Below are 13,929 nucleotides of genomic sequence, written 5' to 3' on the forward strand. Positions count from 1 at the left end.
AAATGATTTTGATGCTTTTCACTGCTGTAAGGACAGCAGTTGAAACGCAGTCACTGATTGGCCCGATCATTTTCTGATTTCTCATACTCACTCCCTATGGGCCGAAGTCCAGACTGATACCGGGGAGGAACGTGAGATTGAATCCACGTCATCAGTCTGGCCAATGCCAGGCTAGAGTCTGAAGAGGTAAGTCTTCAGATTACGGCGGAAAATTAGTCTGCAGTTCTTTGCGTCTTTGCAGGTCTCGTGTCTTTGTGTCATCACTTCCAAATTCACTTCATCCTGTATCCTCTCTCCTGATTGAAGTCCCAGAGAGACGGGGCGACTCCTGTTACTGAACAAACAATCTATAGCAATGCTTACTATCGGAATATAGAGCTATTTAACACTTGCTTACCAAAAGAAAATCACTCACTGCACCTTTAATGCCCCCCCCCCACCCCCATGCATGAAACAAACAGCAGAGATTGATGCTGTCTGACACTTAACTCATCACAGTCCACACCTTCACCTGAGGCAGACAGCATAAAGTTCCACACGGAGAGCAGAGTCGACATTTAAAATTCAAATAGCCCTGCTAGAAGATCAATTAAAATTTCCGCGGCGCTGGTAATTTCCACACTTGCCGCGCGGTAATTAGCCACATTCCTAAGCAACCTGCTATTAACGCTAATTAATCCATTTAGACCGGGAGCGCATGCTGTGTGTCATTTTAAGATTTCTTTGGCTATTCAAAAAATAGCAGATATACAAGCTCATAGCACGGCACCGAGTGCCGCGCTATGAGCTTGTAGATCTGCTATTTTTGAAAAAGAAAGTTGTGAAAATGTGTGCATATATATATATATATATATATATATATATGGGGGTCCCGGGAACGAAATATTTTCAGAAGGGGGTCCGTGGCCAAATACATATACTTTTGGGGGTCCTTGACATGAAAAAGTTTGAGAACAACCGATATATATAGCAAAATACGTTTAAAAAAAAAGAAAAAAACTGTTAGAAGACATTTGTAGAATCCCCCAGAAGCAAAGATTTGAGTTTAAAATGTTCTCTTAAAAAAAAATATATATATATATTCAAAGATTTGCACAAATTTTCACGATTTTTCAAAAAATAGCAGATCTTCAAGCTCATAGCGGTGCCGCGCTATGAGCTTGTATATCGGCTATTTTTTTAATAGCCAAAATAAATCTTAAAATGACACACAGATGCGTTCCCGGTCTTAAAGGGTTAAGGCAAAGAGCAGCTTTCATTCAATGCCTCGCGTGCCCCCCCCATCCCCACCCCACAACACCCCACCTATATGCCGTCGTCCCTTCTCCTTTCTGCACCCCCCCCCCCTCCCTCCCTCCCTCCCTCCCTCCCTCCGGCTTCCAACCACCCTAACTCCTCCGCCTCCATGAATTATTAACACATCTTCACACTCCTTCTTTACGAATCCCATGTCTCCGCTGGAGCGATGTGCTGAGATGAAGCGCCCTCCAGGGACCCCCGGGATGTTGGTCCCTGGCAGGGCTGTGGCTCCGTTCTCACGCAGAGGCATGAGGCGGGAGAAGTACTCCCATTTTTCTTTTCTTTTTTACTTAAGTAAAAGTACTCATGCAGCAATGTAAAAATACCCTGCTACAAGTAAAAGTCCTGTGTTCAAAATGTGTGTAGTATTGGCACTAAAAAAAGTAGCAAAAAAAGTACACAAATAGTTTGATGATATTTCAACGTTTTCCCCTACAAATTGATACATTTTTGTCAAGTTCAGCGTGACACATTGAGCTTGTAGGTCAGCTATTTTTTAAAAGCTTAAGGGGATATTTCACTTTCAAATAAAATAAACATTAAAAATATATATTAAAAATAAATGAAAAAAGTAATGGAAAAACCACAGCCCCCTCACACATTAGAAGGACATTCTAATGCGTGAGGGGGCGTGATTTTTCAATTACTTTTTTAATTAATGTTTTTATAATATATATATTTTTATGTTTATTTGATTTGAAAGTGAAATATCCCTTTAAGTAGGCGTTTTGTTATTAATATTACAAATCTGCAAACTACTAAAGTTTTCTTGTAGTGGTGTAAAAACTACAATATTAGCCTCTGAGATATAGTGGAGTAGAAGCATAAAGTTATGAAAAATTGTAAGACGTAAAGTAAAAGTAATGAAAAATGTGAAGTACAGTACAGTACTTGAGTAAATGTACTTAGTTACGTTCTACCACAGTGCAGAGGCCTGACAGTCCTCCACTCCAGCTCTCTGGGATGCTGTGTGTGTTCCAACTAACTTTGTGCTGGTGGGTGAAACTGTCAGGTGGAATGTGTTCACCGCAGAACATGATTAATATAACAGTAGTGGACAGTAGCAGTGATGATGGAAGAAGTACCCACATGTTTTACTTAAGTAAAAGTATCAATACTGCAATATAGATATACAAGTAGAAGTCCCGTATTAAAAATGCCTCAATCAAAATCAAAATCAAAATATGCTTAAAACCAATAGTAAACCAATAGTAAAAGTACTCATTGTGCAGAATGTCCCATTTCACAAGTTCAAAATGTATAAAAAATATTTTGAAAATAGGCGATCTACAAGCTCACAATGTGTTGCATCGCAACGCATTATGAGCTTGTAGATCTGCTATTTTCAAATGGCCGAAATATACGGCTGACGTGGTTAGTGTGTTTTGTAATAATAATCTAAATCTACAAAGTAACTAGTAACTAAAGTTTTCATATGATTGTAGTGGAGTAAAAGTACAATATTTTCCTCTGAGATGTAGTGGAGTAGAAGTAAAAGTATTTAAAATTGTAAATACTTGAGTATACTTAAATTGTCCATCACTGATGATTAAAATTAAAAAAACAAACAGCCATGCACTTACCTTGTAGTCTCTGTACAGCAGCAGCTTGTCAGCACGCAGCACAACGTATTTGTCCTGGAATTTATGGCCCGACAGCAGCTTAGAGGACCCGTCCTTGAACTTCAAATGGTCTCCTTTCATCAACTGCATTCGGTCTGACGTAAAAGAAAAACACAGTTCAGCCAACCATATAAACATTCGATCTACACAAGTATCAGAGACAGAACAGTATAAACACATTTATTTATTTTTTCATAAATTTTTATCCCACAATTTTGTATCCCATTTTTTCACCCAGTGCCAATTGCCTATGTAATCCTGGGCGCTACTCTCCCTCTGCCAGCCTAGGGAGAGCCCAGAACTAAGCTCATGCCTCCTTCAATGCATGAGGAGCTAGCAAGCCGCTTCTTATCACCTGACAGGGGGGAGTTTCCCCAGTAGGACGTATAGCGCGTGGAAGGAACACGTTATTCCAACCAGTTCCTTTCCCCTCCATCAGGCACCCCGGCTGACCAGGGGGAGGCAGTATAGAGACCACGACTACTACATGTTTTTGTGAGGGTACCTACCCCCCCTAGGGGACACGTGAAGAACAACATGCAAACTCCACACAGAAAGGCCCTTTCGCCAACCCCACCTAGGGTATGGGCACTGATGACGTGGAGGAGAGGACACATACTTTCTATCTACCAAATATCAGAGACAAGTGTGACTGTGTTTGTGTTCTCAAGTTTGGTATACAAGTCAGCAGTTAAGACTGACATATTCATTAATAATAAAGGCGCATGAATGAGGTGTTGTATTAATTAAATTGCGGGGAGAACACAGGCAGACGTCCTCAGTGTTTCAACTGCAAAGCCTTAGCAGTTAAAGGACAATTATTCATTCCATTTTATACAGACCGCCGTCGTATAGCACTAGTATCTAGTCTAGTGCACGCCGTACCGTTATCACCGGCCACCATTTTGGTCCTCTCAAATTTCTTGATGACAAGGAAGGCTGATCCAGGGTCATCCAGCAAGCTCCACTCCAGCACCTGCTCCAGGATGTTCTCTTTGTGGTGCAACGGCCGTTCTGTTGGAAAGGCAAGAGCAACGGTTCTCAAACTATGCAGTGTTGATTTTGTCGACTAAAAAACTATGACGAACAATGTCAGTTGACTACCTTTTTTCACTTACGAAAACTAAATACAAACTAACCTACAGTATGATGACTAAAACTATGACTAAATATATTGACAATTTAGTCAACAAATAAAAACTGTGTTTGGGAGGGACTAGTGGAGAAGAGATCCAGTGGAACTAAGACAAGTCATCATGGGTGCGTGCGGGTGTCACAGACCGAAAATAGTTGATCTACAGCGCGACGCATTGTGAGCTTGTAGATCGGCTATTTTCGGCATGCAGCTACAGTGAGTGAAAATCATTGCGATGCCATCACGGCCCGCCAAAAATACATTTTAGTCGACTAAATCAACTGTAGATTTAGTCGACTAAAATCTTATGATATTTGGTCAACGAAACTAGACTAAAAGTATAACATTTCAAAATATGACTAAAACTAAACAGAATTTTGTTCAAAAGACTATGACTAAAACTAAATCAAAATTTGCTGTCAAAATCAACACTGCAACTGTGGGCTCTGCGCTATGACTTCAGTGAACTGCATCCACCTGGTCTCCCATGTGTGAGTTACTCAGCGCTTAGATGTGCTAGACGTCGTAGACGAAAACCATTATGACCATTGAAAAGCAACAATGATGGCCAGGTGAGGAGAAGCAACATACTGTACGCCGGGGATCAGGGCTTAACCCATTAAGACCTGAGGAGGCCGATTCTACAAAATGCCTTCTAAAATCAGTAGTTCTCACACGTTCAATATTTTTCAAAAATGTTCAAAAATAGAAGATGTACAAGCTTGGATATCTGCTATTTTTAAATAGCCCAGGCAAAAATCTAAACTGTTGGTTTTAATGGGTTAAAAAAACAACGACGAAATGCATTGAGAGCTTGTAGCTATATTTCAACTTTTTTTCCCCCCATTGAAATTTTCATATAACCCCCACCCCCCCGGTGCCCACATTGAATCTGACATAATGCTACATAACTAGACAAACAGGAAAAAAAGGAAAAACCTAATCTTGACCCACTAGTTTAAGAGTGCCCTTCACCCCATCTCCTCAGGGGAGCTGCATGCATGCCGGCAAACAAAGAGAAGCAATTCTTTCATAATCTCCTTTTTTTTTTTCCCGTCTCCCAAGTCATTGGATTATAATTGTCTAAAATGCCATCAGGAAATGATATCAGGAAAAACCCATTACAAGCGCACGTTGTTGTTCTCCTACTGTCATAACTGTGAGGTTCGAAATGTGCAATTATCCCCAGCAAATCTGAACGTGATTAGAAAAAAAACACTCATGTGCAAAATAGACCCATTATCTCGTGCTAATTGGTGAATAGGGGTACATGCTATCAGGGAAATAAATAAAAAAATCAGATCACTTGGCCGCCCCCCCTTCGTCGTTTTTTCATATCCGAGGGAAAAAGAAAAAAAAAAGGCGTAAGTTATTCACAACAGTGGAATGGAATTAGCTCCTCCGTTCCCCCTACAAATATCGTCTCCCCCCCCTTTCCTTGCCTATGGCCCCGGATAACAGTGTTTATCTATAGCTATATCCTCCAAAAAATGCCTAATGAACGCCCCCTTTTCCCCCTTCCTCCTCTATGGGTTTTTTTCTGAGCAAAAACCTGTCACGGCACGACGACACCTTCAAAATAGAGCTCGACTGTTTACTCAAACACAGTGTCTGTGTGCTGAAGAGTCTGTCTGTGAATATATACTATATTCAGTATTCAACGCACCTTTTGTTTTTTAGAAGAGGACGCTCTGTCCTCTGTAACTTTAGCGAGGGGAGGTTATAAACACATAAAGTGTTGGTGGTTGTAAACTCTCAGTGAACTGACGAGAGGGGGGGGGGGGGGGGGGCGCACGGGGAGCGCCAGCTTAGCAACTCTGCAACCCAGGCTAACACTTTGGACTTCTGTCGATCTGACGCTTCCCACAGAGTGATCAAATGAAGCGGGGTGAGGGGGAGGCAGGGAGGGGGGGTTGCATCTACATGGCAAATATGGTGCCCGTCGCCAGTGTTGGAGAAAGTACTCGCATTTTTTTACTTAAGTAAAAGTATCAATACTGCAATGTAAGAAATACTCTGTTGAAAGTCCGGAATTCAAAATTTACTTGAGTAAAAGTAAAAACATTAATGGTATCAAAATGTACTTAAAGTACCAAAAGTAGAAAGGACTCATTATGCAGAATGTCCTGTTTCATAAGTTTTCAAATGTATGAAATGTGTTGAGATCTTTTGAAAATAGCAGATCTACAAGCTCACAATGCGTCGCGATGCGACGCATTGTGAGCTTGTAGATCGGCTATTTTCAAATGGCCGAAATGTATGTAGGGCTGAAGTGGGTAATGTATGTTTTCTAATAATAATCAAAATCTACAAAGTTACTAGTAACTAAAGTTTTCAAATAATTGTAGAGCGTAAAAGTACAATATTTGCCTCTGAGATAGTAGTGGATTAGAAGTAAAAGTACTGAAAATTTGAAACGCAAGTAAAAAATGCCTCAAAATTGTATTTAAGTACAGTACTTAAAGTACAATAAAGTTCAAGTTCAAACAGATTGGGGTCATATACAAGACCTTACATGGTCTGTGCCCGCCCCCCCTAAGGGAATTCATTAAAAGGAAGCCTGAAAGAGGAATCAGTACCAGAGCAACCACTCGAGGAGATTGTGAAGTGCCGCACCGGCAAACAACCTTCGGTCAAAATGTCCTCTCAGTACAGGGTTGTGTAGCATGGAATGGCCTTCCTCTACATATAAGGGATTGTGCTACATTTCCATCTTTTAAATTCAATGTGAAAAGATGGTTGCTTGAAAACCAAAGCTGCAACCATTTGTGATCATATTTTAGGTTCATTTTTAGGCTATGTGATTGTATTTCACCGTTTGTCTGTTTTCTGATGTTATTGTTTTTCTGATTTTATGTTTTGTGTGAGGACTGCGGATGAAAATTAGCATCTTTGCTAAATCCGGTGTATTTACGTTCATGTGACGTTCATTAATATGCTCTGTCCTGTCTAAATAAACAAATAAAGTAAAAGTACTTGAGTAAATGTACTTAGTCACTTTATACACCACTGCCCGTCGTCGCCATGTTAATGCGACTCGCAGGCCCGGGGCCGAGCCTCCCACGTTGACCGCAGATGAGGACATGAAGGTAAATTTATGACATACGATGATGAGGGAGATATTAATTAATAACATGCATATCATCAAATTGTCTTGACGCCGGGCCGGTGGCTAATTTCTCTGTGTTCTTGCAACGTTCGCGGACACACGGTTCATTAGGGAGATAGCAGCATAATCTGCTGATCGCGAGGCAGCGCATGGTCTTCGCATATGCCCTGAATGAGAATGGCCATTTAACCCGTTAAGACCGGGAACACATCTGTGTGTCATTTTTAGATTTCTTTGGGCCATTGAAAAATAGCAGATATACAAGCTCATAGCGCGGCACCGAGTGCCGCGCTACAAGCTTGTAGATCTGCTATTTTTAGAAAAATCGTGAAAATGTGTTTAAGTCTTTGAATATATATTTACATTTTTTACAAAAATCTTTGCTTCTGGGGGTCCCTGGAACAACATATTTTGAGATGGGGGTCGGCGGCCAAATAAATATCATTTTGGGGGTCCTTGACATGAAAAAGTTTGAGAACCACTGATATAGCAACATAACTAAACAAATAAACAAAAATATATATATTCAAAGATTTGGACACATTTTCACGATTTTTCAGCAAAACAATGTAGATCTACAAGCTCATAGCGCGGCACTCGGTGCCGTGCTATGAGCTTGCAGATCTGCTATTTTTTTAATAGCCCAAAGAAATCTAAAATGGACACAGAGATGCTTTCCCGGTCTTAATGGGTTAAAATGTGATGCGTGAATCATCAATCACTAATTGGACATGGATGGCAGCACACGTTTTTTCGGAGAGCAAAAAAGATTCGACTAGAACGAGCTCCAGGGCGTGAGAGAGAGAGAGAGCATAGAAAAAGTGTAGCCTTCACAGTACAGGTGACTTTAGTTTAAAAAGGGATATTTCACTTTCAATCATGTTTGGGGGTCATTTTAAAGTCTACTCGGGGCTTTTGTGAGCACCCCAGACACTTTTTGTGTTACTTGATTCAGTATTTAGATATAAATAAACCCATTGTAACTTCCAACTCCATTTTAACCATGTTATATTAATTGAAAACACACGTCCGGGGTTCTGATGACTGATATTGTCCTTCTAATGCATGAGGGGGCCGTGTTTTTTCAACTGAATAAAGCAACTTAAAGCTATCTGGGGTGCTCACAAAAAGTAGACTATGAAATGAACCCAAACATGTTTCAAAGTGAAATATCCCTTCAACTTCATGGATGAAGTTAGTCAACGCTCCAAGACAAAGCTGCCCTCAAGCATTGACTATAAGGCTGGGGTCTTCAACATTTTTCAGGCCAAGCTAGACCCCTTAGCTGAGAGAAAAACGAAGCAGGGACCCCCACAACATATTGTATAAAACTTTTTCATAGATAGCTTCATTGTTTTTCAGCACTATCGTCAGTGTTGTGTAAATTAATATATATATATTTTTTGTTTGTATACACATGATTTGATCTGATGATATGTTGGATTCATGTAAATGTGTATTTTCGGACACTAGGGCATTAACGAATAGTGATTTATGGTATTCGAATTATTCGACCCAAAAGTATTCGAATAGTCGATTATTCGGTTTGATTATAAAAAATAAAAAAAAGTTTTTTTTTTTTTTTTTTTTTTTCAATTACATTGATGACTCGACTCAAGGAATGCGAGTTGACGTCACACCAGAGCTCACAGCTGCGTGTCTGCTCTAGAAAAGCCAATAAAAAAAAGAAAAAAAAAAAAAAGAAAAAAAAATGTTTTTTTTTTTTTTTTTCAAATAGTCGAATAGTGGTTTGATAGTCGAATAGTCGGTTTGATATTCGAATATTCGAATATTCGACTATTCTGTGAATGCCCTATCGGACACACTCCATACTTAGTAAACTTGAAGCTTGGCTCTGTACTAGGTCTGCTCTTTTTTCCCTCAACAAACCTCTTCGCCGGAAATTGCAGATCTACAAGCTCACAACGCAGACACGTTGTGAGCTTGTAGATCGGCTATTTTCTGTCAATGTCCCCCCCCCCCCAGAATAGGGATGCTATAGAGTTCAAGTGGTTAATGTAAATTAAAAAAATAAAATCAGATATTCATACAGAGATCAACTGGATGCTCGTCACACACAGCTGCACAGACCTAGCTCTCCATTCTCGATGACCTCAAACGTTGTCCATAGGTTGTCCGCGTCGATGGCGATGTTCCTTATGCTCAGCGCACTTTCCGCAAGTTCGTTGGAGCGCATACTCGGAGACAACTGAAACAAAAGAAAGACACATGAAAATACTGATCTGATAAGCACACAGGAGACGCCAAGCATGTAGACACTAAAAGACCGGAACGTCCCCTTGACATTTCTGAGTATTATTTCAGCAAAGTAGGGGAAATATTGATAGAGCAAATAGATGGTGTGAAATTATCGTGCACCCTTCCGCCTATGCAGTCAAGTTCTTATACGTGCGGCCGAAACGGCACTGGAGAAAGTAAATGTGCCGTCTGAGAGAGAGAGAGAGAGAGAGAGAACAGAGTATTAATACATTAAGACCGGGGACGCACCTGTTTGGCTATTCAAAAATAGCAGATATACAAGCTCATAGCTCATTGCTCATAGCTCATTGCTCATAGCGGTCTTGGAAACAAGACCGCAAGGACTTTCATGAACGGACCTGTTAAAGGAATTATCCTAATAGCACTCGGTGCACTCGGTGCTGCGCTATTAGGATAATTCCTTTAACAGGTCTTGAGCTTGTAGATCTGCTATTTTTGAAAAATCATGAAAAAAAAATCTAATCTTTGAATATATATTTTTAAAGCGAGCATTTGTAACTCAAATCTTTGCTTCTGGGGGGTCCCTATTATAAAACATTTTGAGATGGGGGTCCGCGGCAAAATGCATATCATTTTGGGAGTCATTTTGGGAGAACCACTGATATAGAAACATACGTTTAAAAAAAAAAATGTAGGATTTAGAAGACTTTTGTAGAATCCCGCAGAAGCAAAGATTTGAGTACAAAATAATCACATATATACAGTATTCAAAAGATCAAGAACAAACTTTCAAAGTTTTTTTCCAAAAATAGCAGATCTACAAGCTTGTAGCGCGGCACTCGGTGCCGTGCTACGAGCTTGTATATCTGCTATTTTTGAATAGCCCAAATAAATCTAAAAAAATACACTGATTCTTTCCCGGTCTGAACGGGTTAATGTCAAACTGTGTTGCTGAGCAGCCCTCTTTAACCCCCTTCCAATTGTACCACTGCTACAAAACCTGGGAAAGAAGTCTATTACCTACAGCTGCCAGTGTGCCTTGTAAAATGCAATTACTCACACAATTAAATCAGACATTTCTTTGATTAGCTCGCTTTTGATTTATTTTAGTGGCGGTAATCCCATCAGGTTTAACCACCAATGTCTCGGCCCTATTCTATCAACCTCTCCACCTCTCTCGTTCCAACGTACTCCCTCCAACCCTCTCACTCTTTTTCTCCCTCTCCCCCCTCAACCTCGCTCGCTCCTGCTCTCTGCACTCTCGTCTCCTCTACTAGCTCCATCTCTCTCATTTCACCTTTACGCCCAGGAAGACCCCAAGGGAAAGCCCTGCCTGCACGTGCGCGCACACACACACACACACACACACACACACACACACACACACACACACACACACACACACACACACACACACACACACACACACACACACACACACACACTGGTGTAAAGTAACGAAGTACATTTACTCAAGTACTGTACTTAAGTACAATTTTGAGGTACTTTTACTTTATTGTTTATAATTTCCAATTGTCAATACTTTTACTTCTACTCCACTACATCTCAGAGGCAAATATTGTACTTTTACTCCACTAAAATTATTTGAAAACTTTAGTCACTAGTTACTTTGCAGATATAAATTATTACGTTATAAAACATACGTTAATCACTTTAGCCCTATTGTATACCTAGGCTATTTGAAAACATTTTAGTACTTTTACTTTTGGCACTTTAAGTACATTTTGATACCAATACTTTTGCACTTTTACTCAAGTAAATTTTGAATTCCGGACTTTTACTCGTAACAGAGTACTTCTACATTGCAGCATTGATACTTTCACTTAAGTAAAACACTTGAGTACTTTTCCCACCACCGCACCCACGCAGGTACAGATGCAGGGCACACGTGCACACTCTCTGGAGCACCTATAGACGATGCGGCGCGCACACCCCCCCCCACACACACACACACCCTACGGGCGCATCTTACCTTGATTAAACAGCAGTTCTCCGGCTGCCTCTTTTCCAGGTATACCTCGAAGATCAGGTCCCCCGCCGGAGAGAACTACAGCGGAGTGAACGATAAGAGAGAGAGACGTACAGATCAGTGGGAAGTCGAGAGAAAAGGGAGAAAAAAAACAATACAAGCTGGATTAATTGGCTTTTTGTTCTAAATTCCGGGGCCCCGGTGTGGTATTGCCCTAAATGGAGAGAGCTGAGAGAAAACATTAGAGGATTTGTGGGAAAAGCAGAGGTCTTGTTCTCTTGCTGCGGGCGAACTTAAGCCCCCTGTACCTTTTTAACACGTTTAAACCGGGAACGCATACTGTGTAACCACCTTATTTCACACTTTTGGCTATTCAAAAATAGCAGATCCACAAGCTCATAGCGTGGCACCGAGTGCTGCGCCATGAGCTTGTAGATCTGCAATTTATTTTTAATCTCGAACATTTTGTGCAAACCTTTGAATATATGTATTTTTAAAACATTTTTAACTCAAATCTTTGCTTCTGGGGGGGGGGGGGGTCCCTGATTTTGGGTCATTTTGGGTGGTCCTTGACGTGCAAAAAGCTTGAGCACCACTGATATAGCAACACACGTTTTTTTACAGAAAACCGTTAGGATTTTTAGAAGACCTTATTTAGAATCGGCCTCAGGCCTTAAAGGGTTAATGGATGTGAAAACCTGGCAACATTTAAAAAAAGTGAAACACAAAAGCCTGAAACAAATTCAGGGGCGGGGGGGGGGGGTAGGACATACTCCCACGAAGAAAAAAAAAGACAGGCTGCATATCTCTCTTCTATACCTTGGGCTGTTCTCACCTCAGGTGCACCTTGAATCTTCAAGTATCTTGTAAAAAGTCATGGCATGTGTTACTGAGTTAGGAGTGCATAAATATCAACACGTACCACTCTAGCCCATTAAGACCTGAGGCCATTCTTAAAAATGTTTTCTAAATCCTACGTAAAAAAAAAAATCCCCCCAAAAAAAGTTCAATATTTTCCAAAAATAGCAGATATACAAGCTCATAGCGCGGCACTCGGTGCCGCGCTATGAGCTTGTATATCTGCTATTTTTGAATAGCCAAGGAAATCTAAAGTGACGAGAGAGACTACTGCCTCCTAGACATGGTTCAACTCGTGTCCGTTTCTTCACAGTGTCGTGGCCTTTTGAAATATCATGGAGCATTATGTAGAACGTTGCCAATGAGTAGGAAAGTTTTTAATGACATTTTTACGACCTTTTACGAGACAAGATGTCATAATATGCTGTACAATCTTTGCGTTCCATGAACATGGAACGCCTTTAAATTAACTTTTCTTTGTTCCTGTGGCAATTATGATACATGAGACAGAATGTGAAGATTCCCTGTACATGCCATACAACGTGGCATGTAACAACTATATGAATTATTGGTATCAAAACATATTCCTCACGGCTATTAGGCTATTAATATGTGGATTCATGGAGTGTATGCATAGTATACTGTATGTGTGTGTACTATAGGGCTGTCCTTCACTGAAGAAATTTGAATATTTGTCACTATACTTGCAGAGAGCGGTTTGAAAAACCTTGGCCATTGAACGTTTTAGACTGGCAGGATTCTAAAGGGAGATTTCTAAGAAAACAATTCCAATTCATTCAGCATGAAAAAAGAAGAAAAAAAGCATAGAGAACGACTAATTAGCTAACAAAGTCTCGGTCGCCCTGAGACCCAAGTGAATAAAGCCCAGGGAGTATAGATGGAAGTCTGGTATACTGGTAGAAGTTGAGAACGAGTAAGGGGCGTAGGGGAGGGGGGGGGGGGGTCAGCTTGTCAGCTTTGTTCCTGCTGCAGGCAGGGTCATACTGTATTTAAAGGAACTGAATTCACAGATTTCCGGCAGTACGATTATACAGCGCTACAGTTAGTGTATAAGCCCACTTCTTGCAAATGGACAAATAAGTGGACAGGGGAAGAGAGAGACTTCCGTCCGTCGCCCAGTCAATCTTTTTGAAATGCCACACACACAAGACAGCGCCTGATGTTTTGTCCGCCATTATCTCCTCTGCGCAGGTGAACCGAGGGGCCATTGTGGGCTATGAGGCCGGGGAGAACTGTAATGAGAGTGTGTGGGTTTGGTAACTGTACTTCCCGTTCCTCGCACAGAGCAACGTGCAAATTACAGTTATCCCATTGAGACCGGGAGCGCATCTGTGTAAACACGTAAACCATTATTTTATACTTTGGCTATTCAAAAATTGCAGATATACAAGCTGTGCTATTTTTGAAAAATCTTGAAAATTTGTACAAATCTTTGAATGTATATATTCTTTAAAGCAAACATTTTTTTTACTCATATCTTTGCTTCTGGGGGGTCCCTGGAACAAAATATTTTGAGATGGGGGTTCGCAGCTAAATACAAAAAACTGTTTTGTAGACATTTGTAGAATCTCCCCCAGAAGCAAAGATTTGAGTTAAAAATGTTCGCTTAAAAAAAAAAATACATATTCAAAGATTTGCACACATTTTCACGATTTTTCAGAAAATAGCAGATCTA

At 40.6% G+C, this 13,929-nt stretch overlaps 1 protein-coding gene across 1 annotated transcript in view; it reads right to left on the minus strand.

Annotated features, from left to right (window-relative positions):
- Nucleotides 1-13,929, minus strand: part of arap2 (ArfGAP with RhoGAP domain, ankyrin repeat and PH domain 2) — a 197,589-nt gene that overhangs the window by 16,615 nt on the left and 167,045 nt on the right. Inside the window, exons 26-29 of the mRNA XM_080451401.1 lie at nucleotides 11,379-11,453; nucleotides 9,257-9,374; nucleotides 3,807-3,935; nucleotides 2,883-3,016 (exon numbers count right to left, since the gene is read on the minus strand). Of these exons, the coding sequence (XP_080307527.1) occupies nucleotides 2,883-3,016; nucleotides 3,807-3,935; nucleotides 9,257-9,374; nucleotides 11,379-11,453 (456 nt within the window). The remainder of the gene's footprint in view (nucleotides 1-2,882; nucleotides 3,017-3,806; nucleotides 3,936-9,256; nucleotides 9,375-11,378; nucleotides 11,454-13,929) is intronic.

This window comes from Gymnoscopelus braueri (genome assembly GCF_963280865.1).
Source record: "Gymnoscopelus braueri genome assembly, chromosome: 15".
Classification (NCBI taxonomy): Eukaryota; Metazoa; Chordata; class Actinopteri; order Myctophiformes; family Myctophidae; genus Gymnoscopelus; species Gymnoscopelus braueri.